This window comes from Pristiophorus japonicus, chromosome 1, assembly GCF_044704955.1.
Source record: "Pristiophorus japonicus isolate sPriJap1 chromosome 1, sPriJap1.hap1, whole genome shotgun sequence".
In the NCBI taxonomy this organism is placed as follows: Eukaryota; Metazoa; Chordata; class Chondrichthyes; family Pristiophoridae; genus Pristiophorus; species Pristiophorus japonicus.
Genome location: NC_091977.1, coordinates 199,557,285 through 199,581,843, shown reverse-complemented (window position 1 = coordinate 199,581,843; position 24,559 = coordinate 199,557,285). Strand labels below are relative to the sequence as shown.

General features: G+C 42.9%; 1 protein-coding gene across 8 annotated transcripts in view; it reads right to left on the bottom strand.

Annotated features, from left to right (window-relative positions):
- The window catches only part of polk (polymerase (DNA directed) kappa), a 130,582-nt gene that overhangs the window by 29,536 nt on the left and 76,487 nt on the right, over positions 1–24,559 (bottom strand). For 7 of the 8 annotated variants that reach the window (XM_070886037.1, XM_070886075.1, XM_070886086.1 and 4 more), the window contains 4 exons: positions 20,388–20,538; positions 16,173–16,436; positions 10,173–10,297; positions 4,419–4,585 (listed from right to left, as the gene is read on the bottom strand). In XM_070886037.1, coding sequence (XP_070742138.1) covers positions 4,419–4,585; positions 10,173–10,297; positions 16,173–16,436; positions 20,388–20,538 — 707 coding nt within the window. The remainder of the gene's footprint in view (positions 1–4,418; positions 4,586–10,172; positions 10,298–16,172; positions 16,437–20,387; positions 20,539–24,559) is intronic. The other variant, XM_070886064.1, reaches the window with a different exon arrangement.

The following is a 24,559-nucleotide window of genomic DNA, read 5'->3' as shown; positions in this document are numbered from 1 at the left end:
TCACTCTTCTGAATTCCAATGAGTAGAGGCCCAATCTACTCAACTGGGTGGCGGTGTGAGCTGTGAGGAGGACGCTAAAAAGCTGCAGGGTGACTTGGACAGGTTAGGCAAGTGGGCAAACTCGTGGCAGATGCAGTATAATCTGGATAAATGTGACGTTATCCACTTTGGTGGCAAAAACATGAGGGCAGAATATTATTTGAATGGCGGCAGATTAGGAAAAGGGGAGGTGCAACGAGACCTGGGTGTCATGGTACATCAGTGATTGAAAGTTGGCATGCAGGTACAACAGGTGGTGAAGGTGGTAAATGGTATGTTGGCTTTCATAGCTAGAGGATTTGAGTATAGGAGTAGGGAGGTCTTACTGCAGTTGTACAGTGTCTTGGTGAGGCCTCACCTAGAATAGTGTTCAGTTTTGGTCTCTTAATCTGAGGAAAGACTTTCTTGCTATTGAGGGAGTGCAGCGAAGTTTCACCAGACTGATTTCCGGGATGGCTGGACTGACATATGAGGAGAGACTGGATCAACTGGGCCTTTAGACATTGGAGTTTAGAAGGATGAGAAGGGATCTCATAGAAACATACAAGATTCTGACAGGACGGGACAGGTTAGATGCGGGAAGAATGTTCTCGATGTTGGGGAAGTCCAGAATCAGGGGACACAGTCTTAGGATAAGGGGTAGGCCATTTAGGACTGAGATGAGGAGAAACTTCTTCACTCAGAGTTGTTAACCTGTGGAATTCCCTGCCACAGAGAGTTGTTGATATATTCAAGAGGGAGTTAGATATGGCCCTTACGGCTAAGGGGATCAAGGGGTATGGAGAGAAAGCAGGAAAGGGGTACTGAGGGAATGATCAGCCATGATCTTATCGAATGGTGGTGCAGGCTCGAAGGGCCAAGTGACCTACTCCTGCACCTATTTTCTATGTTTCTATGTTTATACCTTCTCTGAACTGCCTCCAAAGCAAGTATATCCTTTTATAAATATGAAAACCAAAACTGCACACAGTATTCCAGGTGTGGCCTCACCAATACCCTTTACAACTGTAGCAAGACTTCCCTGCTTTTATACTCCATCCTCTTTGCAATAAAGATTCCATTAGCCTTTCTGATCACTTGCTGTACCTGCATACTAACCTTTTGTGTTTCATGCAGGTCCCGCTGTACTGCAGCACTTGGCAATCTTTCTCTATTTAAATAATAACTTGCTCTTTGATTTTTTTCTGCCAAAGTGCATGACCTCACACTTTCCAACATTATACTCCATCTGCCAAATTTTTGCCCACTCTCTTAGCCTGTCTATGTCCTTTTGCAGATTTTGCGCGTCCTCCTCACACATTGCTTTTCCTCCCATCTTTGTATCATCAGCAAACTTGGGGGTTACCTGGGGGTATATGTGCATAAATCGTTGAAGGTGGCAGTGCAGGTTGAGAAAGCAGTTTAAAAAGCTTGCGGGATCCTGGGCTTCATGAATAGGAGGTATTGGGTACAAAAGCGTGGACATTTTGAACCACTTGTATAAAACACAATTTTTCTCTCTCTCATGGCAGCTGGTGATGATTCCGCCATTCACACCCCATCTCAACTCATCCTTTGTTTCTTAACTTGTGCCATTAACATCTCATTTTTGCCCGTCATCCCTTTTGTCTCTTTAATCTCTTCTGCCATCCATCCTATCACAGACCTTCCCTTTTGTTCTTTCCTCCCCTCCCCCTGCACTTCCTTAAGAATCTGTTACATCTCCAACTTTTCCAGTTCGGACGAAGGGTCACAGACCTGAAACGTTAACTGTTTCTCTCCACAGATGCTGCCTGACCAGCTGAGATTCCCAGCATTTTGTGTTTTTATTATGAATAAAACACTAGTTCGGCCTCAACTGGAGTAGTGTGTCCAATTCTGGACACTGCACTTTAGGAAGGATGTGAAGGCCTTGGAGAGGATGCAGAAAACGATTTCCGAAAATAATGCCAGGGATGAGGGACTTCGGTTACGTGGATAGACTGGAGAAGCTGGGGTTGCTATCCTTAGAATAGAGAAGGTTGAGAGGAGATTTGATAGAGATGTTCAAAATCATGATGGGTCTGGACAGCGTAGGTAGAGAGAAACTGTTCTCATTCGCAGAAGGTTTGAGAACCAGAGGACACAGATTTAAGGTGATTGGCAAAAGAACCAAAGGCGACATGAGGAAAAACCACGGCGAGTGGTTAGGATCTGGAATTCACTGCCTGAAACAGTGCTGGAGGCAGACTCAATCACAACTTTCAAGAGGGAGTTGGATAAGTATCTGAAATAAAAACATTTGCAGGATTACGGGGAAAAGGCGGCGAGTGGGACTAGCAGAGAGCCGCCACGGGCTCGACAGGCCGAATGGCCTTCTTCCGCGCTGTAACCATTCTACGATTGTATGAAGTCCAGGGAGCAGCATTTGGAGAAAAACAAGATTTTCTTTTTTTTCCGTTAAATTATATCAGGGAATAAACACACAATTTACACATCCAATTTAAACAAGATTCAAAATAAAATGCAAAACCCATCTTCAACCTATTAACCCCTTTTCTTGAAAATCCTTAAATTTGTTGCATTCAACTTTCTTCATTTCTGATTTAAATCCATTCTGTCCACTTTCCATTAAGAATACATCATCAACTCAATCCTGGTCATCAATAACATTCTGTGAAGGTAACCATGGCACGCTATCCCTCCTAGTCTTCAGCATTATATTCAGTCCTCCTCCAACATCTCCTCTGCATCACCAAGACCATTTCCTTCCATCTGTGCAACATTACATGCCTCCACTCTTATACCTCACCTAACCATCGCTGCAACTGTTATCCATGACTTTCATCTCCAAGCTTGATGTCTCCATTGCACTTAACAGCCTCATCAAGATGCACGCTCTGAACACTCCAATTTATCCAAAACCCCACCACCTAATGCTATCCAGTACAGAATCCCATTTGCCCGTCACCCTTATCCTCAACCAAGGATTCCCATCCCTCAAAACAATGAATTCAAATTCCTTGACCTAGTTTTCAAATCCCACTAGTCTTGCCCCACTCTACTGCTACAATCTTAAGTTCTACAAAGTCAACCCACATTTTCTCATCTTTGGTCTCCTTTGTGTCCCCCTCACCTTCAGTGGTAGAGCCTGCAGTCATGTTGGCCCGACTCTTTGGACCCCCTCTGCCTTGCTACATCCCTCCCCAGTTTCAAAAACCACTTTGAAACCGACCTTTTCAATCATACCTTCAGTCACATTTCCTAATCCATTTCCTATTAGTGTGCAGTGTCCAATTTTACTTCAGTGAACCATTGTGGGGGAGAGCACATTAAATATAAAAGCCACTTGTTTTTAAAGAGAAAACCAGAGATTGTTAAAAATGATAACTTAGCATGTAGATATGTTCAAAAAATAAAATACAGTACCTTTGTTTTATAGTTACTGGGGCAAGCTCTTTGATGTATTCATTCTTCAAAAGATCTGTGCAGTTTAAGGTGTATATGTTGGGCCTGAAATTCCGATTGAGGTCTTCCTACGGGCACAAAGATGCGCACTTACCTGTTGCTGCTGCGCCCATTGGAACTTCCGAGCCCGAGGCCTCTCGTGACTGCGCGTGGGGACGTGCGCAGGCTGGGAGCTGGAGACAGCATCCAATCAGGTTAATATATTTTCTCATTCAAAGTAATAGGAGTTCCCCAAGTCCGGACCTCCTATTACTATGAATGAGAACCCCCCCACCACACCCCCCGCAAACACCCAAAACACAATAAAAAATAGAAAATAAACTATATATTTAACATTCATTTAAAGTTCTTTTTAAAAAGTCGGAAAAATATTTTTTTAATAAGGTTTTTTAATTAAGCCTTAAAATAAACTTACCGTAGTGGGGAGGGTTTTTAAAAATAAAGTGTTTTTATAACTTTATTTTAAAATGTGTGTGTATTTTTAAACACTTGCGCCTGTAAAAGTAGGCTACACGCCTGCTTTTTCAGGCGCAAGATTTGCAGGACAAGATATTCGTAAATATCGGAAATCTTGCCCTGAAAGTGTCCTCGCTCCCGATCGGCGGATGATCTGTCAAGCCAGAAACTTGACTGATCGGAAAAGCCGGTTTTCAGCGCATGCGCATTGTGCGCTGAAACCCGGCTTTTCCGATGCCTTCCCGGGACCGTAGAAAGATTGTACGGACCCGGGACATCGGAATTTCAGGGCCAATATCTTGCTTTGACCATAATTTTTTTTTTGTTCATGAGATGTGGATGTCGCTGGCAAGGCCAGCATTTATTGCTCATCCCTAATTGCCCCCAAGAAGGTGGTGGTGAGCCGCCTTATTGAACCGCTGCAGTCCTTGTGGTAAAGGTACTCCCACAATGCACAATAAACTTTTAGAAAGCAAGGTTTAAAGCAGTGTATTTACCTTTCAAGGTATGTCTCACTCAGACCAAGTGAGATCCGTAAAAAATGATACCAGGAACTCTCAGAGAAGAGGAGAGAAAGCAAGGCCCCCTGCTGGTACAGTTCAGTGCATGTAGTAATTTCTAACGCATTCAGCATTTTTTCTGTCACCTTTCCTATACCAGGTACCTACAGATAAAAGTACGAAGCAAAACAAGTTTATTCATATGTATCTAATATCACAACAACAACAATTTGCACTTATAAAGCACCTTTAACGGAGTAAAACATCCAAAGGCACTTCACGAGTGTTATCAAACAAAATTTGACACCGAGCCACACAAGGAGATATTAGGGTAGATGACCAAAAGCTTGGTCAGAGAGGTAGCTTTTAAGGAGCGTCTGTAGGATTTGGCCAGTGCCAACATCAGTGTGTGTATGGGCCGGATGGATTTTTGGACTTTTAAAATGGATCTGAACCCTTTTAAAATGGTGATGCACATGGGCTGCATTTCAAAATGGAGTTTGGACTTTAAAAGGACTGATTTTTGGTTTCTGTCAAGTAAAGCAGGAGCTGTCTGTCATTTGGGTTGCCATGGGACCAGTCTCAACACTGACATCATGAAAGGCAGAGGCCTTTTCATTTCGACCTTTGTGCGATTTGTGGAAAAACACCTTTTGTCCATGGAGCCGGGATGTCTGGATGGACAATGAAATTTGCAGGCCAAATGCAACACCTCTGGACTCTTTCAATGAAGGAGCAGTCAAGAACTCAACAGTTAGCACTTCGAGAACTGCTCATTTACAGAAATGGACTACCATTGTTTTAATCGAGATGACCAATCCAGGACAGAGACGTTACCAGGAAGACCAACTAGTAACCAGGAATCGCCCAGCCAGTTTTGTGCATTATATGGGGTATGAAGATGCTGAACTTTGGGGGATTCAGTGGCTTACTTTTCTCCACCATCTGGAACGGGGTTCCCAGCGTGGCTACACATCCGTCAACTCTCCAGGAACGCACGAAGTGAGTGCCTCGCTGTACTGCCTGAACGTAACTCTCTAGGCCTCATCGCATGCCTCTGTTAGGCACGGTTTTGTCTTTAGAGTTGAACAGACCCGGGACCACGTGAATCAACGACAAGGGCTGGTAATTATATCCAGCATACACCTCTGGAAATCCCCAAGACCGCCAGCGTGTTTGGCTGCTGAGGATCTGCAAGTGTCCAAGACGCTGGCTAACACATGTGCGCGTGAGAAGGCTTCCAAGTGTGGGTTCTGACCAAACCGGGGCAGGGGTTTAGTTAGAAGGGTTTCCATTATCTTGGCTTAGATTCTGGGAAGGGATTAGTTTGGCGTAACCGACAGGGTGGGTATTTAGTCTAAGGTTTTAAGCTAGTGTCCACAGTCACCGACTCTTTAAGCCGTAAGCGAGAGGAGTAGGGGTTGTCGTTTTGAGAGTGTAATAAAAGGAATCGATCTTTGACCAACCTGAACTGTTTCATTTTGTCTGAGTCAATCTGTCCATAGTAACTCCTTGGGTCTGAACTTGGGAGTTGTGGGGCTCGTGGTTCACGATATAATTCAGAAGACCAACCGGGTGGCATCCGCTCACAGCCGGGTTACACAGTAACCCCGCTGGGGACGCTGCGCATCGGGCATGGGAGAAGACCTTGGTCTCTCTCTCTCGGTGTGGGATTACCTGCTGATCGACGGGCTAGGCAGGAACTATTAGCAAAAGCTCCTGCCATCCAATGGGAAACAACCCGAACCAGGGAGTTTTAAAGCACAGGTCGACTCAAGGGCGAGTCATAGAAACACAGGGCAAACAAAACACCCGACACATTCAAAGGAGGACAGAGAGGTGGAGAGGTTTAGGGAGGAAATTTCAGAGCTTAGGGCCCAAGCAGCTGAAAGCACAGCCGCCAACGGTAGAGCAATTAAAATAGGGGATGTGCAAGAGGCCAGAATTGGAGGAGCGTAGAGATCTTAGACGGTTGTAAGGCTAGAGGAGGTTACAGAGATAGGAAGGGGTGTAAGCCATGGAGAGATTTGAAAACAAGGATGAGAAATTTAAATCGAGGCATTGCCGGGCCAGGAGCCAATGGATGTTAGCAAGCACTGGGGTGATGGGTGAACAGGACTTGGTATGAGTTAGGAAACGGGCAGCAGAGCTTTGGATAAGCTTTAGTTTATGGAGGGTGAAAGATGTAATTACAATGCAATCCCTGATTGTGGCTTAGTAGGCACACTTTACAGGTTTTTAAAAATGAATTAATTTCTACCCAACCCATCATAATGTTGCTAAATTCTGATTTAAAGATGTTGTTAACTAAACCATCATTAAATATATCACTGTGTCTATTGTAAGAAACTGCATGATAAATTCTGAGATACAGCTAGCTAGTCAATCCAGTTCTGATGATTTCTTGAACTTCAATAATAAGACTCAACAGTCAACAACAGCAGAACCTTAAACGCAATGAGAGACATTGTCTTTTTTGTGTAATATATAAACTTCTATTTAAATTTTTTTTTTTAATTAACAATTTTGTTTTCTCCTCTTCATTTTTCTGTCAAATTTCATGCCATACCTTTCTCCTCTTAAAAGATACAATTCTATCGTTAGAGTGGCCACTCTTCATGTGTCAGCCCAGACGGTGAATGTTGGCAGTTATTTAACTGTAGAGGGCATTGCAGCCCAAAGGCCACATAAGCAGACTATCCAACAAAATGGCAATCAGGAAAGCTAACACTTAATTGATTCTTCTTTTCATTAATCCATGGGCAATTGTAATATCCCTGTAATGCCACAAATTCTAGTTGTTACATACACAGAGCTTCAGGTCAGAGTTTAATTACTATTTTAGGGAACTTTGTAAGAATAAAAGTGTTCAGTAATAAAATTGATTCTTTGTATGTATAAATGTTGAAAGTGTAGAATATACAAAAAGACAGTTTTGAAAGATTCAAAATGGAAGCTCACAGACCTCCAGCATGGTGTTTGTGTATTGTGTTAATTGGAAAGCCATTAAATCTAATCAAGGGATGGCTGGGCCAGTCCAGCAGACACATGCGAGAGGAGAGCCAATAAGGAACTGTCCTGGAACTTAGGTCCAATCCTGAGGCTTTCGGAGAAACAATGGACTTAAGGGATATAAAAACCCAAGCACAGACTGCTCTTTTTCTCCATCTCTCCTGGGCACAGCAAAATGCCCACTCAAAGACCAGCCGAAACAGCAGGCCATATGTTCAGCCAGCCAGCCAGAGGATTTATAAATCAATATTGTAACATTGTATCTGTTGTAACTAAGTAAGATCTGTAGGATAGTCAACGACTGCTGATAAATGTACATGTGTGTGTGTTTTAATAAACTGTTCCGAATTGTTTTAAAAGAATCAGTCTCACTGTCAATTTAATGCCAGAGAATTAGAAATCTTACAACTTAGAAAACTGGAATGTGCCCATCTTTTTCAGGTTCCCTTGCAGAAGCACACAATGTCGATTGCAGAGATTGCTTTGCATCTGTACAAATTCTAAAGTATGGCATGTCTGTGCACAGAGATGGCATTCTTAATATAATACTAACAAATCTTTCATGGCATTGCTGATAGTAAGTCAGGGGAGGTGCTATTTTAGAAGATCAGGAACAATCGGACCGTATATGCTCCTGCTCCTAATTCTTACGTTCTTGTATACCATGCAATATGTAGGTGTGTGTCCTTTAAGTCTAGAAAGCGTAATTGCTTTTAAATAAACAGGGCTCATACAGGAGGTCAAGTAAGAGGCTGCTGCTTTTAAATAAACATTGGGTAGGTTCACAAAGATGTTAATTAAGAGACTGCAGACATTCTTGCTCCCTTATTTTGCACTCTTGAAAACTTAAAAAAAATCTTTAAACACTTCTTTAGAGTGAGGCACACAGTGTGCCAGAGAAGTGTGATGTACAGGCAATGCGCATTTTTGTAAATAAGTAGCAGTTTTCCTGTGAAATTGAGTCAGAGGAAACACGGTTTTATAATGAGATATTATGCAGGGCATATCAGGGTCACCGATTTTTAACTGAATAAGTCAAAGTTCGTGTTTATATATCAAACAGATAGATGTATAACGGATTGGTATCCTGGGATTTTCCAGATTAAATCCTGTGACTGTCCATTATTCTGTGAATGTTACACTTCCATAGGATGCCAATCACACCTGTGCCATTTTACTGAAAGAGCGATCCATTGAGCATCTTTCCTCGCCCCATACCATCTTGCAGATGAAATGTTCAACCAAGTGGTAATGAAAGATTTCAGGAAGTAGTGCAAGAAGTTCCCGTGTGCTCATCCTTGACAAGCAAAACAAACTAACTGGTCATTAATTGTATTTGCTGTTTGTGGGGCCATTTTGTTTCTGAACTGGCTGCTGCATTTGCCGACATAACAATAACTATTGTTGCAACGCCTTGGGACATTTTACGACATTAAAGGTGGTGTGTAAATGCAAGTTGTTGTTGTTGATAGCTATGCTGCTAGAGAGTCAAGCTTCAAGCTGTTATCTCCGTGAATAAGAGTCTTCTACTGAAATATTGATTAGAGGAAATTACACTCAGACCACACACTAGATCATATGAAAGCTGTGGGAGACCTCAGTTACTGAGCTCAGTAGAAGGACGAACAGCTCTGGATCTTCAAAAACTTACGTTATATTAGTCTCGCTTTTATCCCTTAGTTCTCGGTTATTATATCATACCTCTTCCATGACCTTTACCCTTGGTTGACACTAATTTACATCAACTCAGTATTCCAAAGAGTGGATGAAAGTTCCAGAGTACTCTCAGCACATAACATAAGCTGCATGTCTCCTTACATGTATAGAAAGCTAGATAGGTATATTTACCACCAGAAGGTCAGCACGACGCAAAGAACAAAACAATAATATTTATGACTCTTCTACTGGCCATGAAGAAGCCTTAAATGTCTGAGCTGAATTTTGGATGTGCTCCAATATTCTGAAAAAGCTGGTTGTTACAAAATGAAGTCTTCAACATAAAATGGATTAATTGATGCAACCTTTCCTGCTCATGTTCCTAACAACTACACTTCAAAAGTAATGGATAGGCTAAGAATTATGGGACATGCTACGAACGTGCAAGTTGCTTCATTTTTTTACCTTTTCAAGCTTTTATTTTTCAAAAATGTATCAACTATCCCTTTAAAAATTATGAATAGTACTTTTAACCTCTCCTTTTGTTGATATTAAATTTATATCCTCTAGTTAATGACTCACCAAACAATAGAAATAGTTTGTCCCTGTTTACCACATCAAAACACTTCATAGTTTTAAACATCTCTATTCAAATGGAAAGAGGCCAGCTTCTCATTCCTCTTCAGAACTTAAGCTTCTCATCCTGACAGGCTTTTGTTAGTGAGTACTGTTGATTTTATGTATTAACAGTTGCTGCACTTCAAAGAAATGTATTGTATGTGAATCAATTAGATATTTATTTGAGAAGACCCTACATAAATGCAACTTTTTATTTCAAATGCAAAAAAATCTTTGCCAAATTTCAAACTTTTAAAAACAAAATTAAAAAATTAATTCTACAAAATTGGTGCAGGCACTGTAAAATTAGAAACAAAGATTGAGGGTCACATTAATGTGTATAATAATGACAAAAATGTCTTACAGAGGCAGTGTCCCTGAGATTTTTCTCCCCTCTCCAACTGGTAATTTGGATTGTGTTAAGTGAAGGACAATAAAATAAATAAAATGTACACATCAGATTACCTTTCTAATAGGCAAATTCTTTACGAAGTCCAACACAGCATCACCGTCTGCTGGAATTCTATACTGGCCATTTGGTTTGTTCATTTCACTGCAAACTTTGGACAACATCATGTTTGGTGCAATTCCTGGAAATGTCAAGTAAAGTAATAAAGATTAAATCAGCACGACTATTTGTACTGAGATGCTCTAAACTAGTTGCTCTTCCCATACTAGCATATTTGAAGTTGTGTACTTCTGAGGACCCAGGAAATAACCATTTGTATCTGTTGTGTTCTGTTTCTTCCTCATTTAAGAGAGGAAAAGAGAGGGCCACAATCTCTAATGTCATCACACTTAGTGAGACCTATTTGATGTGACGCAATGCACATTTTAGATGGATTGCAAATCTTGCATTTATATTTGAAGCTTAAATACTCTATTGTGAATTTTGCTCCATTTTTGAAGCCATTTTAAACAAAATATAGCATTAATTTCCACCTTTCTCGACCCCTCCACTGTCTCTAAATTGTCAGACTGTTTGTCCAACATCCAGTACTGAATGAGCAGAAATTTTCTCCATATTGGGAAGACCGAAGCCATTGTTTTCGGTCTCCGCCACAATTTCCATTCCCGAGCCACCGACTCCATCCCCCTCCCTAGCAAATGGCTGAACCAGACTGTTCCGTAACCTTGGTGTCACAGTTGACCTCGAGATGATCTTTTGATTACAAATTTGCGCCATCCCCAAGATCGCCTATTCCCACCTTCCTAAGACCACCTATTTCTACCTCCCGAACATCACCCAACTCCGCCCGTCTCAGCTCATCTGCTGTCGAAACCCTCATCCATGCCTTTATTACTTCTAGACTTGATTAATCCAACGCAGTCCGGGCTGGCCTCCATTTTCTACCCTCCATAAACTTGGTCATCCAAAACCTTGCTGCCCGTGTCCTAACTCGCACTCAGTCCCGTTCACCTATCACCCCTGTGCTCGCTGCTGGTCCAGCAATGCCTGAACTTAAAAATTCTCATCCTTATTTTCAAATCGCTCCATGGCCTCATCCTTTTTTATCTCTGTGGGACTGCCCAAGAAGATAAATCTCCTCTAGCCTTACAACCCTCCGAGATATCTGCGCTCCTCCAATTCTGGCCTTGAGCATCTCCGATTTTAATCACTCCTCCATTGGCGGCCGTGTCTTCAGTTGCCAAGGCCTTAAGCTCTGGAATTCCCTCCCGAAACCTCCACTTCTCTTTGTTCCTTTAAGACGCTCCTTAAAACTTACCTCTTCAACCAAGCATTTGGTCTTCTACCCTAATATCTCCTTAAGTAGCTCAGTAATTTTGTTTGATAACGCTCATGTGAAGCGCCTTAGGACATTTTAGTATGTTAAAGGCTGTATAGAAATACAATATAATATGCCAGTTGCTAAAAGCTGAAGCCAAGAATCAGATTTGCCCTAGGTCTGAGCTTGTGTATTCTGCATGGAGAGTTGAAATCACTTACACTTTGAATAGGCCGAATGGCCTACTCCTGCACCCATTTTCTATGTTTCTATGTTTCCATGTAATCACGAGCAAACATTCTAAATTAGGTTATCACAAACAGGATTACTCAGGGTGACGCCCAATCCCCTTGGTTTTAAATCTTCAAAATGTGCCCAAGAATAACAGGTTCATGTGTCCAACTTCAATCAGAATTGTTTGATTGGTTGAAAAACGGAGTCTTTGGAGAAAGTTTTAAGCCGATCAATATTATTTGCTGCTGATAGAGTGGTCTCCTCTACAATGGGATGGCCAAATGCAGATTGGGTGATATCTTTTCTGAACATGTCCATTCAGGAAGGAGAGACAGAAAGGAAAAGGAGGTGGGGTAGCATTGCTGGTTAAAGAGGAAATTAACGCAATAGTAAGGAAGGACATTAGCTTGGATGATGTGGAATCTGCATGGGTCGAGCTGCGGAATACCAAAGGGCAGAAAACGCGAGTGGGAGCTGTGTACAGACCACCAAACAGTAGTTGAGAGGTTGGGGATAGCATCAAACAAGAAATTAGGGATGCGTGCAATAAAGGTACAGCAGTTATCATGGGTGACTTTAATCTACATATAGATTGGGCTAACCAAACTGATAGCAATACGGTGGTGCAGGATTTCGTGGAGTGTATTAGGGATGGTTTTCTAAACCAATATGTCGAGGAACCAACTAGAGGGCTGGCCATTCTAGACTGCGTGTTGTGTAATGAGAAAGGACTAATTAGCAATCTTGTTGTGGAAGAATGACCATAATATGGTAGAATTCTTTATTAAGATGGAGAGTGACACAGTTAATTCAGAGACTAGGGCCCTGAACTTAAGGAAAGCTAACTTCAATGGTATGAGAAGTGAATTGGCTAGAATAGACTGGCAAATGATACTTAAAGGGTTGATGGTGGATAGGCAATGGCAAACATTTCAAGATCACATGGATGAACTTCAACAATTGTACATCCCTGTCTGAAGTAACAATAAAAGGGGGAAGGTAGCTCAACCGTGGCTAACAAGGGAAATTAAGGATATAGTGTTAAATCCAAGGAAGAGGCATATAAATTGGCCAGAAAAAGCAGCAAACCTGAGGACTGGGAGAAATTTAGAATTCAGCAGAGGAGGTCAAAGAGTTTAATTAGGAGGGGGAAAATGAGAGGAAGCTTGCTGGGAACATAAAAACTGACTGCAAAAGCTTCTATAGATATGTGAAGAGAAAAAGATGAGTGAAGACATACGTAGGTCCCTTGCAGTCAGATTCAGGTGAAATTATAATGGGGAACAAAGAAATGGCAGACCAGTTGAAGGAAGACACAAATAACATTCCGGAAATACTAAGGGACCAAGGGTCTAGTGAGGAGGAGGAACTGAAGGAAATCCTTATTAGGCAGGAAATTGATGGGATTGAAGGCCGATAAATCCCCGGGGCCTGATCATCTACATCCCAGAGTACTTAAGGAAGTTGCCCTAGAAATAGTGGATGCATTGGTGATCATTTTTCCAACAGTCTATCGACTCTGGATCAGTTCCTATGGACTGGAGGGTAGCTAATGTAACACCACTTTTAAAAAAAGGAGGGGGAGAGAAAACGGGTAATTATAGACCGGTTAGCCTGACATCAGTAGTGGGGAAAGTGTTGGAATCAATTATTAAAGATGAAATAGCAGCGCATTTGGAAAGCAAGGATAGGATCGGTCCAAGTCAGCATGGATTTATGAAAGGGAAATCATGCTTGACAAATCTTCTGGAATTTTTTTTTGAGGATGTAACGAGTAGAGTGGACAAGAGAGAACCAGTGGATGTGGTGTATTTGGACTTTCAAAAGGCTTTTGACAAGGTCTCACACAAGAGATTGGTGTGCAAAATTAAAGCACATGGTATTGGGGGTAATGTACTGACATGTATAGAGAACTGGTTGGCAGAGAGTCGGGATAAACGGGTCCTTTTCAGAATGGCAGGCAGTGATTAGTGGGGTGTCGCAGGGCTCAGTGCTGGGACCCCAGCTATTTGCAATATACATTAATGATTTAGATGAAGGAATTGAGTGTAATATCTCCAAGTCTACAGATGACACAAAGCTGGGTGGCGGTGTGAGCTGTGAGGAGGACGCTAAGAGGCTGCAGAGTGTCTTGGACAGGTTAGGCGAGTGGGCAAACGCATAGCAGATGCAGTATAATCTGGATAAATGTGAGGTTATGCACTTTGGGGGCAAAAACACGAGGGCAGAATATTATCTGAATGGCGGCAGATTAGGAAAAGGAAAGGTGCATCGAGACCTGGGTGTCATGGTACATCAGTCATTGAAAGTTGGCATGCACGTACAACAGGCGGTGAAGGTGGTAAATGGTATGTTGGCTTTCATAGCTAGAGGATTTGAGTATAGGAGCAGAGAGGTCTTACTGCAGTTGTACAGGGCCTTGGTGAGGCTTCACCTGGAATATTGTGTTCAGTTTTGGTCTCCTAATCTGAGGAAGGACGTTCTTGCTATTGAGGGAGTGCAGTAAAGGTTCACCAAACTGATTCCCAGGATGGCAGGACTGACATATGAGGAGAGACTGGATCGACTGAGCCTGTATTCACTGGAGTTTAGAAGGATGAGAGGGGATCTCATAGAAACACATAAAATTCTGATGGGACTGAACAGGTTAGATGCAGGAAGAATGTTCCCGATGTTGGGGGAAGTCCAGAACTAGGGGACACAGTCTAAGGAGAAGGGGTAAGCCATTTAGGACTGAGATGAGGAGAAACTTCTTCAGTCAGAGTTGTTAACCTGTGGAATTCTCTACCACAGAGAGTTGTTGATGCCAGTTCGTTGGATATATTCAAGAGGGAGTTAGATATGGCCCTTACGGCTAAAGGGATCAAGGGGTATGGAGAGAAAGCAGGAAAGGGGTACAGACATGAATGATCAGCCATGATCTTATTGAATGGTGGTGCAGGCTCGAAGGGCTGAATGGCCTACTCCTGCACCTATTTTCTATGTTTCGATTCTGACCTCTCTGCAGCTCACCACTTTATCTGTCCCTCCTTTCCCACTCTGAAATCTCCATCTTTGGCATGCTGCACTGTTCCAACCAAACGATAGCTGGAGCGAATAAGATGTTGGGGTACATTGATTATAAAACAAGGCATGCTATTTTGTCCTTGTACAAGACCTTGGTCAGACCTCACTTGGACAGGGTGCAGAGGAGGGCCACTAGACTAGCTCCCAGTATAAAGCATCTTAGTTAACAATATAGGCTAAAAGAATTTGGAACAATCTGGTCAAGGTTTTTAAAATGATGAAGGGAATAGGTTGTGTTCCAGTTGACAGTTTGTCCAATTAAATAGATTAGGGAGGGCCAGCAATCACAATTTTAAGTTGTAGAAGGCCAGATCTAGGTTAGATGTCAAGAGGTGGTTCTTTTCCCAGAGAATAGTGGACCTCTGGAACAAACCTCTGACTGGTGTGGAGGACAGCGATTTGCTGAATTCCTTCAAGCGAGAGCTGGATCTGTTTTCGACTGGTGCAGAGATCATCTTGTACAAAAGGTAATTATTACATAGAATTATCAGGGTCAGAGTGATCTTCTGGACTAGTTTTGATCACCTAGATGGGTCAGAGAGGAATTTCTCAGATTTTTTTCCCCCAAATTGGCCTGGGTTTTAATCTGTTTTTTGCCTCTCCCAAGAGGTCACATGGTTTTGGGTGAGGTGGAGTGTGTATGTTGTTTGTGTGGGACACGCTGGATGGATCATAAGTTTGTAAGCTTCATAGCAGCATTTCCTCTTTCTCCTGCACATTCTGAAGCCTTAACATTGACTTAGCAGTTTCAACCTTTAGCTATAGCCTTTCTTATTCTGTTCAGCAAGGAGTATTGGGGGTGTCAGCTGGCTCTCTTAGGATCGGGGGTCGGTGGGGGGGGGGGGGAGCATTGATGTTTTGGGTGCAAGCCCTTCATGAGAACACAGTTCTAGCATTGTGGGGAGAATATTGATTTGTGTTTTTCAATTTTTTTTTTAATTATGTCTTTCTGGCATTTTCTATTTTCATTTCAGACCTCCCTTATCTCTAGGTACTTTTTTCCCTCCAATTTCTCCTTTTCTTTACAACATTTTTCTTGTTTTGACATTTCCCAAACTATTCTCATCATGGCTATTTGCATGTTCTATTGTAGTTTAATAACTTGCCATTTGAATTATTTGTTATATCAAACAGTTCCTTTGTTTACAGGCCGTCCAAACCATTAATTTCCTCTCTTGCTGGGGCTTAAAAATAACTGTTACTGCTCCACCCACCCCACGTATTTTTCTTGGCAAACCTACTTGCTCATCCTTCAATTTTTAGTTCTGACAAAGGGTTGCACAGACCTATCTTTACAAATGTTCAGATGCTGACTGACCTGCTGTGCATTTCTATCATTTGCTATCATTTGTGGAAATTTTCTAAAGTTACTTCTATGTCCAAAATGGCGACAGAAGAAAAAGGTTAAATGAAAGAAACTATAAACACAACATATTACCTGCACTTGCTGTTAACTTTGTCTTCTGTTCAACCCTGAAACGCATTTCTCTAACAACCTCCTCTGCTGTAACACCAAACACAATCGGTTCTCTCTGCTGATGTGGTTCTTGTTCACTGCTTTGCAGATAAGGATCTGTCTGTTGTATTTCACAATTGACTGACCCCTGCTGTGACAACACAGGAGGGCTGTCTTCAAACAGTATTGGTGAAATGCCTTCCAAATCTTCACAGGATGGCTGTAAATCATCCATGTTTTCTTTTTCTGCATCAATATTTCAATAAAATTGTCAACATAAAAATATATAGATTTTGGAATGTAGCTTAAAATTGCAGAGTCCCATTTTCTTAAATGGAAAATCTGCATAAAATCTGTATTACAAACACAAGTGAATTGCTTTCTTTGAATTTCTATAATTAGTTAATCTGATCATTTCTTCTTTTACTCTATACTAAACCTTTACAGCCATAGTAAATCAATCCAAATATATAACAGTCTCTGGTAGATGTAATACTTTACAACTGGATTTAATCAAGCTGGAGTAAAATTGTTTTCCAGGAAAGGGCAACAATGCAGCTTTAAGTTGTTTAAATGAAAGAACTACCGGGATCTTGACCAAAATAGATATGAAATTATCCACTGTTGTTACTATTTCAGGTGCCGATCCTTGATCGGAACTCGAAACGTTCACCTGTATTTTTACCTCTGTTGGAGCTGCTGTATATTTCCAGGATTTTTTATTTTTATATATTTCTCGCATTTGCAGTTTATCGACACATACATACAGTATTACTTGCATTTATATAACTCCTTATATTCAAATGAATTTCACACAATGAATTCATTTGAATAAAACAGGTGAGCTAGAGGCACAAATCACTATGGATTTAAAAAAAATATGACTTAGGCTGGGGCTGAATTGGGAACGAAACATTCCTGCTTACAAGATACTCAGGAGAGACAAGCAATTGAAATGAGGGGTGGCAGCATTCATCAAAGATTCCAGTACAGCACAGTAAGGATGATTTATGATGGTGCAAAATAAATTGTGACTTCAGGAAAGTGTGTGCAGGATACTCTGATATTTTAATGAAAATCTTGGCTCATTTTAATGCAGCTCGCCTATTTCAAATGGGTGCTTCCTGCCTGCCCCGGAAAAACATACAGGGCCCAAGTTTCGAGCCACGCCTAGAACGGCGCAGCCCCGACCTGGACGCCCGTTTTTCGCGCCACAAAGTGCGCCTAAAAATAACTTTCTCCGGCTCCCTGCTGGTCCTCTGGAGCTGGGCGTGGCGCAGCACGAGCTGTGGGGGGCGGAGCTAGGTTACTGCGCTGAAAACAGTGCCGGGACCTCTGCACATGCGCGCTACAGTGGGCGCGCATGTGCAGTAGGCTCCAGGCGCCGTAGCTCCAGGCGCCCAAAACTGTGTGGGAAGGGCCCGTAGCACACAGCCCCGAGTCCTGGCCGAATGGCCTCACTGGGGCTGCGTGCATTAGGCTGCCTCCCACGCCCAGCTCCTGCTTCCTCCCGACCCAATTCGACTCCCGCTTCTCCTCCCTCCCGCCGCCCCCCCCCCCCCCACCCCGGACCGGACCCGACCCAGACACCGACCCGACTCCCGCTTCCCCCCCACCGCCCGCCCCCAGACCGGACCCGACCCGACCCCCCGGACTGGACCCGACCTGAACTGACCTCCCTCCCACCACCCCCCTGACCCGACCCGCGCTCCCGACCCCCCCGCCCCACCTGGACCGGACCCGACCCAACCTGACATCCCTCCCCCCGCCCCCGACACGAACCATGTTCAGCCATGAACTCATTGAATGGCGGTGCAGGCAAGAAGGGCTGAATGGCCTGCTCCTGCACCTATTTTCTATGTTTCTATGAACCGACCTGACCTCCCTCTGATGCCCCCCCCCCGCCCAACCCAAACCGAACCGACCCACGCTCCGTCCCTCCCCGAACCAACCCGACTCCTCCCCCCCCGCCACCCCGGACCCGACCTGTGCTCCCGACCGCCCCCCTCCACCCCCCCGGACCGGACCCGACCCGACCTCCCTCCGCCCCCCCGACCCGACCTGCGCTTCCCCCGCGCTCCCGACCCCGGATCCAACGCCACCTATCTGTAAATCTGGTGCTGGCCCTGCCCGAAGTCTTGGGCCCAGCTCATTCAGCCTCCCCTCCCCTACTCCTTTCCACCCCCCCCCTTCTCCTTATCTCCTTTCTCCTCTTCCCCCCCCTTTCCCCTTCTCCTCCTTCCCCCCCTTCCTCCCCCTCTGCCTCTACCCCCCTCCCCTCGCTGTCAGAAACACAGACACTGACAGACAGAGAGTGAGAGACACACAGACAGACAGAGAGATAGAGACACTGACAGAGACACACTGAGGGGGGTGGGGGGGGGGGGGGCATCCCAGCATGCTGTTGGAGGGCTCCCAGTGCTGCAGTCGGTAAGTAGAAAATGTTTTATTTATTGATTTAAAAAAAAATTTTCTTATTAATTTTTTTTGATTGATTTATTGGTTGATTTATTGATGTTTTTATCATTTATTATTGATGATGGCTCTTTATTTGTAAAACTGAAGTGTTTAATGTTTGTAAACTTCCCTTTAAACCACCCCCTCCCCCCCCATTCCCTACGCCTGATATGTAACCTACGCCTGATTTTCTAAAGTGTAGACAAGGTTTTTTCGAGCGTACAAAAATCTTCACTTACTCCATTCTAAGTTAGTTTGGAGTAAGTTTTCACTGCCGAAACTTTGAAAACAGGCGTAAGTGGCCGGACACGCCCCCTTTTGAAAAAAAAAATTCTGTTCCAAAGTGAAACTGTTCAAACTGACTAGAACTGAAGCAAACTAAATGCCGAGAATTTGAATTTCTAAGAGACTCCGTTCTGCACCAGTTGCTCCAAAAAAATCAGGAGCAACTGAGGCCGAAACTTGGGCCCATAGGGCTTGAATTTGCGGTCGGAGGCTTCCCGCGGGCGAATGCTTCCGAACTGCAAGTAAACGCCGCAACTACCCGATGGTCCCGGAGGTTTGGACACGCACTCCTCGGCCTCTAGGCGTACACCTGCATAAAGACCCACATAGCCCAGAGGCGCACGCGGTTCACAAAAGCCCTTGGATCACGTGGGCCAGCCCAATCAAAAAAGGGGAACCTCATTATGCTTAGAGACAGTCCATTTACTTACGGAATTCCCATAAGCATGAATAGGAATCACCCAAAACACACAATTACACACCAGTTGAATAAAAATAAATTGCATGTTCAAAATTAATTAAAATACAAGTTAATTAAACATTCAACACAAAAATTTAATTTTTTGAAACTCTCTGCCAACGAATGTCTATTTCCCGGGGATGCGGTGGATCAGTCGAGCTGAAACTTGACAGATCACAAGTTCGGGGTTTTCGTGCATGCTCATTACACGCTGAAACCCGGAACTTGCGGGTGCCTTAGGCCCCGGAAAATCCGGGCCGTAATACACAAATTTGGCAGGGATCTTGCACGATATTCATTTATTGGATGAAACCAATCTATACAAAAAAGTCTTTGGGCTGGATTTTCGGTTCTGCTCATTTCGGGGCGGTAAAATTTGCGCCCAAGAACAGTTTGCGCCTCAGTCAGCAAAATTCAGCAGTTGGGCCCTGAGTGTGGGGCAGAGCGCTAATGGAAGTACACATCTCTCTTAGGGCTCTAGGCCTCTGGGGGAGCAAGCGAAAATCCCGAGCTAAACAGCTGGCCTTGGAGCGCTCAGCGAGGGGTTGGGAGGGCGGGAGTACTAAAAAAAACACACAAAACATTCCCAATAAATAACTCACACCACCACAACATAAATCATAAACAAAATTAAACAAACAATCACACTTACCGGAGGTCGACATTACTTACCCACACTGCAGCCACTACAGATCAGACCGCCCACTTTCACCGGCGGTCCCAGCACGGAGCGCTACGGATCAGATGGCGGCCAAAAATCGAGCCGGTGTCGCAACCAGGGATGTTGCATACCGGCTCGCCTCTTCTGAGCGGTAATGCTCCGCGCCCTGCCGAAACCAGCACCGAAAGTCCCGGCGGGCGCTGAAAGCCCGCTCGGAAGTGCTTACCGCCGCCACTACCGTCCCTCTGGGGCGAAAACAGATGCGACAACAAGCCGAAAATCAAGGCCTTAATCTCAGTTATATGACCATTAAATGAGCAAGTAAAATTATAACCTTGTGTGTCACCTTCTCTATGACAGTAATACGTCCTTTTGTGTTCAGGCCAGTTCTGTCTTTGTTCTAAATGCTCGGTTATATCCAGGTAGGCTTCATCGAGACTCATTGGTAGGAAATTAGGGTCATAGTCTACCAGTATCTCTTGTACCTTTAACAAAAAGATTATAAAAATATTTTAAAGACATTGATTAGCAACTAAACTGCATCACAGTTACAGCACATAATATCACATTCTTCCATCAAAATGCAATTGAAGCTTTATACTCCACATTCCAACAGGCAAACAGAGAATGATAGCCTGGGGAATATTTTCACTACAAAAGAATTCCTTTACATATATTAATTAAAATAAAATTTAGAATCTATGGCCTGCCTGGTAGCAAACAGTTTTAGTTTAATGACTAAGTTTCCTCTTCCTCCACAAGTGCTTCACCTGAAGAAAGAATCACTGACCTATAATTTCTTAGCCTATTTTTGTCTCTTTTTTTATGCTAACTTTGGCACAATTATCCTTTCCACATATTTTTGAAAAATTATTTCTTCCTTAGCCTTCATTAAGATTCCGGTATATAAATCATCAGGGCCTAGTTAGTTGTCCAACTTTGAGTAACTTCTTGAGTATCATCTTTCTTTAAATATGGCTATTGTTCAATATCCACCTCCTCTGTGAAGACTGAAGCAAACTACTTATTTCGTGTATTTCTGCCATTGCCTCACTCTCTCCACTACAGGATTACATAGGAACAGTTAATGGGCCATTCACAATGATAATCACATTTGCCCAGCTATGTTGCGACCTGTTTTGCTAGTACCTTGCTTTCTGCAATCATCTCAAACTCGATTTTAAAAAAAAACTTATTTGTGATTACATGTTTGCATTAAACATTTAAGAAATGCCACCGTTTTATGGTCAGATATATCATCACAAACAATATGTTTTTGTACTTCTATTGAAGCAGTAATATCATACATTCTAAGCCTAATCTGAGTCTTAAAATAATGCACAATATTCCCCAATTACCATGCTCTTTGAAACAACCTGCACTATTTATTACATTTTGTGCAATGCACCAATAATTCATAAATGTTTCATGAAACTGTGATTTTGACTCCTCCCTTCTCCACCCGCACAAAGACGAAGTAGTGACTGAATCACATACCAAGTCAGCAACATATTGGGTGTGATGGGGTCGCACTGATTGCTGGTTCAAAACAGTGCATTCGTTCATGCACTGCAAGTCTCTCAGTTTAGATTAAACTTTGTTTCAAATGCAGTAATTGATACTGAAATGGTGGGAGTATATTCCAGATTTGCTTCTATACCATGAGTTGTAAAAAGATTTAGGAAAATTTAATTTCTCTAGTAGTGATGCCAAGTAGTGCCAGCACTATGAAATGCGGTCAGAATGTAATTTGGCAGCACATGAGCCATATGGCATAGGTTAGTCCAGTGGTGGGCAAAATGAGGCTCACGGGCCATATCTGGCCCACCAAGTCATTCTATTTGGCCCACTGGACAGGACAGAAATAGAATGCGATCCAGAGCTCGAGCTGCACATTAGTCTATCCATTTTCACTACTCGTACGTCAGGTACGGACCCGAACTTCAGCCAGGGAACACACAGTAATACTTCATTCAATTCATCAATTTGCAAGTGATTCTCCCTGGCCCGATCTTAAAAGGAATTGTTCTGTAATTCTGGGTCCCAATGGCGGATGTCCATACCCAGAATGCACTATGTACTCGACTATGCCCTATCCATTGAAGCCTTGAGCCATGCCTGCTCATCTCGATTACTCTTTTAACAAAGAAAGGGACCAGCTCAGTGTCTTTCCTCTCCCAGTACCCAGAGCACGACAACAGGGAAGCTCTCATCACCGTCTTAGACACGGAAGTGGATCCCAGAGTACAAGGACTCCAGGTAACGTGATTGCAGTTCGGGTTGTGCAAAGCCTTGTCTCCCCTACTCTACACACTAAAAGAGAACTCTCATGCCGGAGACCCCGCAGACTCGAGCCTCTTTGACAAACAACCATGTAGACTTTCAATACAACATATAATTGATTGATGAATCATTTCATTCATTTAGTAAAAGGAAGATTTTACTATTTTATACTACATTGTGTATTTAAGATAGTATCTGACTACTATCTGAATTAAGTTTATGCAATGTCCCCTCTAATTAATTTTTCATGCATGGTCCTTTTAAATTTGCTGCACGGCCGCTGCACGTACAGTATCGCTTCACCTATTACACCGTACAAGCAATAGATGGTGAGTGGCCTGCCCGGGACCTCGCAATTGATGCGCGACCTTTACGGGGCCCTCCTCAGCTCACCAAAACTTGTTAAGTGGCCCTCCAGCCCAAATAATGGCCCATGCCTGGGTTGGTCCATCACCATCACTTCACCAACCCCATAGTGGTGGTACATAAACATTCTGGTCTGCTATTATAGAGGATCAAGGTTCAAGCAAATCCGTATTACGTGGCACTGAGGTAACGTACAAATGTTTTAGTGCCCCTTTGGCTCAGGCCTTGGTCGTCATTCTCAAAACTCTTTGTAAAAAGTTAACAGAACCAAAGTTCACCCAGGTTCCAGATGCCCTGTTGCCCTGTTGCCCTTGCGTAATCAGTGCAAAACATTTTTTTTTAAAGTTGAAAGGCGAGGAAAAAAGTCAAACGGGGCACGCCATGTGATTCCCCACTCCCGCAAAATCTGGACCATTGTTTCCGCACAGACCTCGACTGGCAGCTGTTATTCCACAGCACACCACATTAATTAAATTAACCAAATTCATATCTGGAGCAAAGGTTCATTTTTAGCACAATGGTGCAATACTTTTTCCTTGACACAAGTTTTAGCATCAAAACAAATTAATAAAATTAAAACCGGATTATAAATGCCCCCATTTATAAAGGTACGCTCACTGATCACTCAGTGAAAACAGCTTTCTATTTATTAACATTCACCAGTCAGAATCCAAGACACAGTTCTGTATTTATAAACCATCACACTGTCCAAAAACTGTCCTGTATTAACATGCACCTATTACACCATACAAGAAACATTTCTGTATTTATGAACCATAATTGGTCACAAAGTTAATCCAGTGTTGCAGAAGCTGCCACAAGTATAAATAGGAGTAACTGAGATAAATTGCAGAGCCATTTCTATGGAAGCAGAATGTGACTCAATCCCTGGCAGATTTCTTACAGCCAGTTCAGAATAACATGAGCAGAGGCCTGGATGCCAGTTAACTGTCTTTTTGACCATAGTTGGTTTTTGGCTCTGGGAGAAGAGAGAAAATCACACTATTCAAAAAAAAAAGTATTTAGAAATGGTGGCCAGTGGCCACCAGTCTTACAAATAGAAATGCATAACTTAGCAGTCACACTGAATTTCTTTCTTGCTCTGGAAGGAAGAAAACATTTAACTCTACAAAGCACAAATATTACAGCTTTGCCATTAATTCTGGAAGCATTCTAGCTTCCAAGTCAATAAAATAAAGATGTTATTGTAATTATTTCCATTCACACTCCACCTAATCAGATTTCATACAACCCTACTGACTTTTATCCAAAACTATATTAAATCAAAATGTAAGCCCTTCTCATCTGAAACTGGCTTCATCTGATCTTCATTAACCTTTTCTAAACGGTGTTGTTGCTTTGAATTGGAAAACTGTTCATGGAAATTGATGGAAAACAATGGCAGTTAATCTTGGTGATTGAAACTTGCTTCTTTGATGGTGAAAATATGGAATTTTATTACAGAACTCCTTGCTCCCACACTCAATTTGCCCCCCAAAATTGTGCAACTTTGTTATGCATGCAACACCTTGTAACCAGCATTCTATCACCACCAGAGGGCACATCTGTTGGAGTCCCAAGGGATGAGCACTGTATATAAGCAGGCCTCCCATGCTGTGCAGGCACACTGGAGTCAGAATAAAGAGACTAAGGTCACACTTACTCAAGTCAACAGTACTCACTCAGTCACATTGCTTTATTTGAGACATAAAACTGACGACGAGTAATAGATAACGAACCATCATGCAAAAATGCCGAAAACTGTTGGTATCCTGGAGAAATTCTCAGGTGACGATTGGGAAGCCTTTGTGGAGCAACTCGACCAATACTTCGGGCCAACAAGCTGGAAGGGAATGA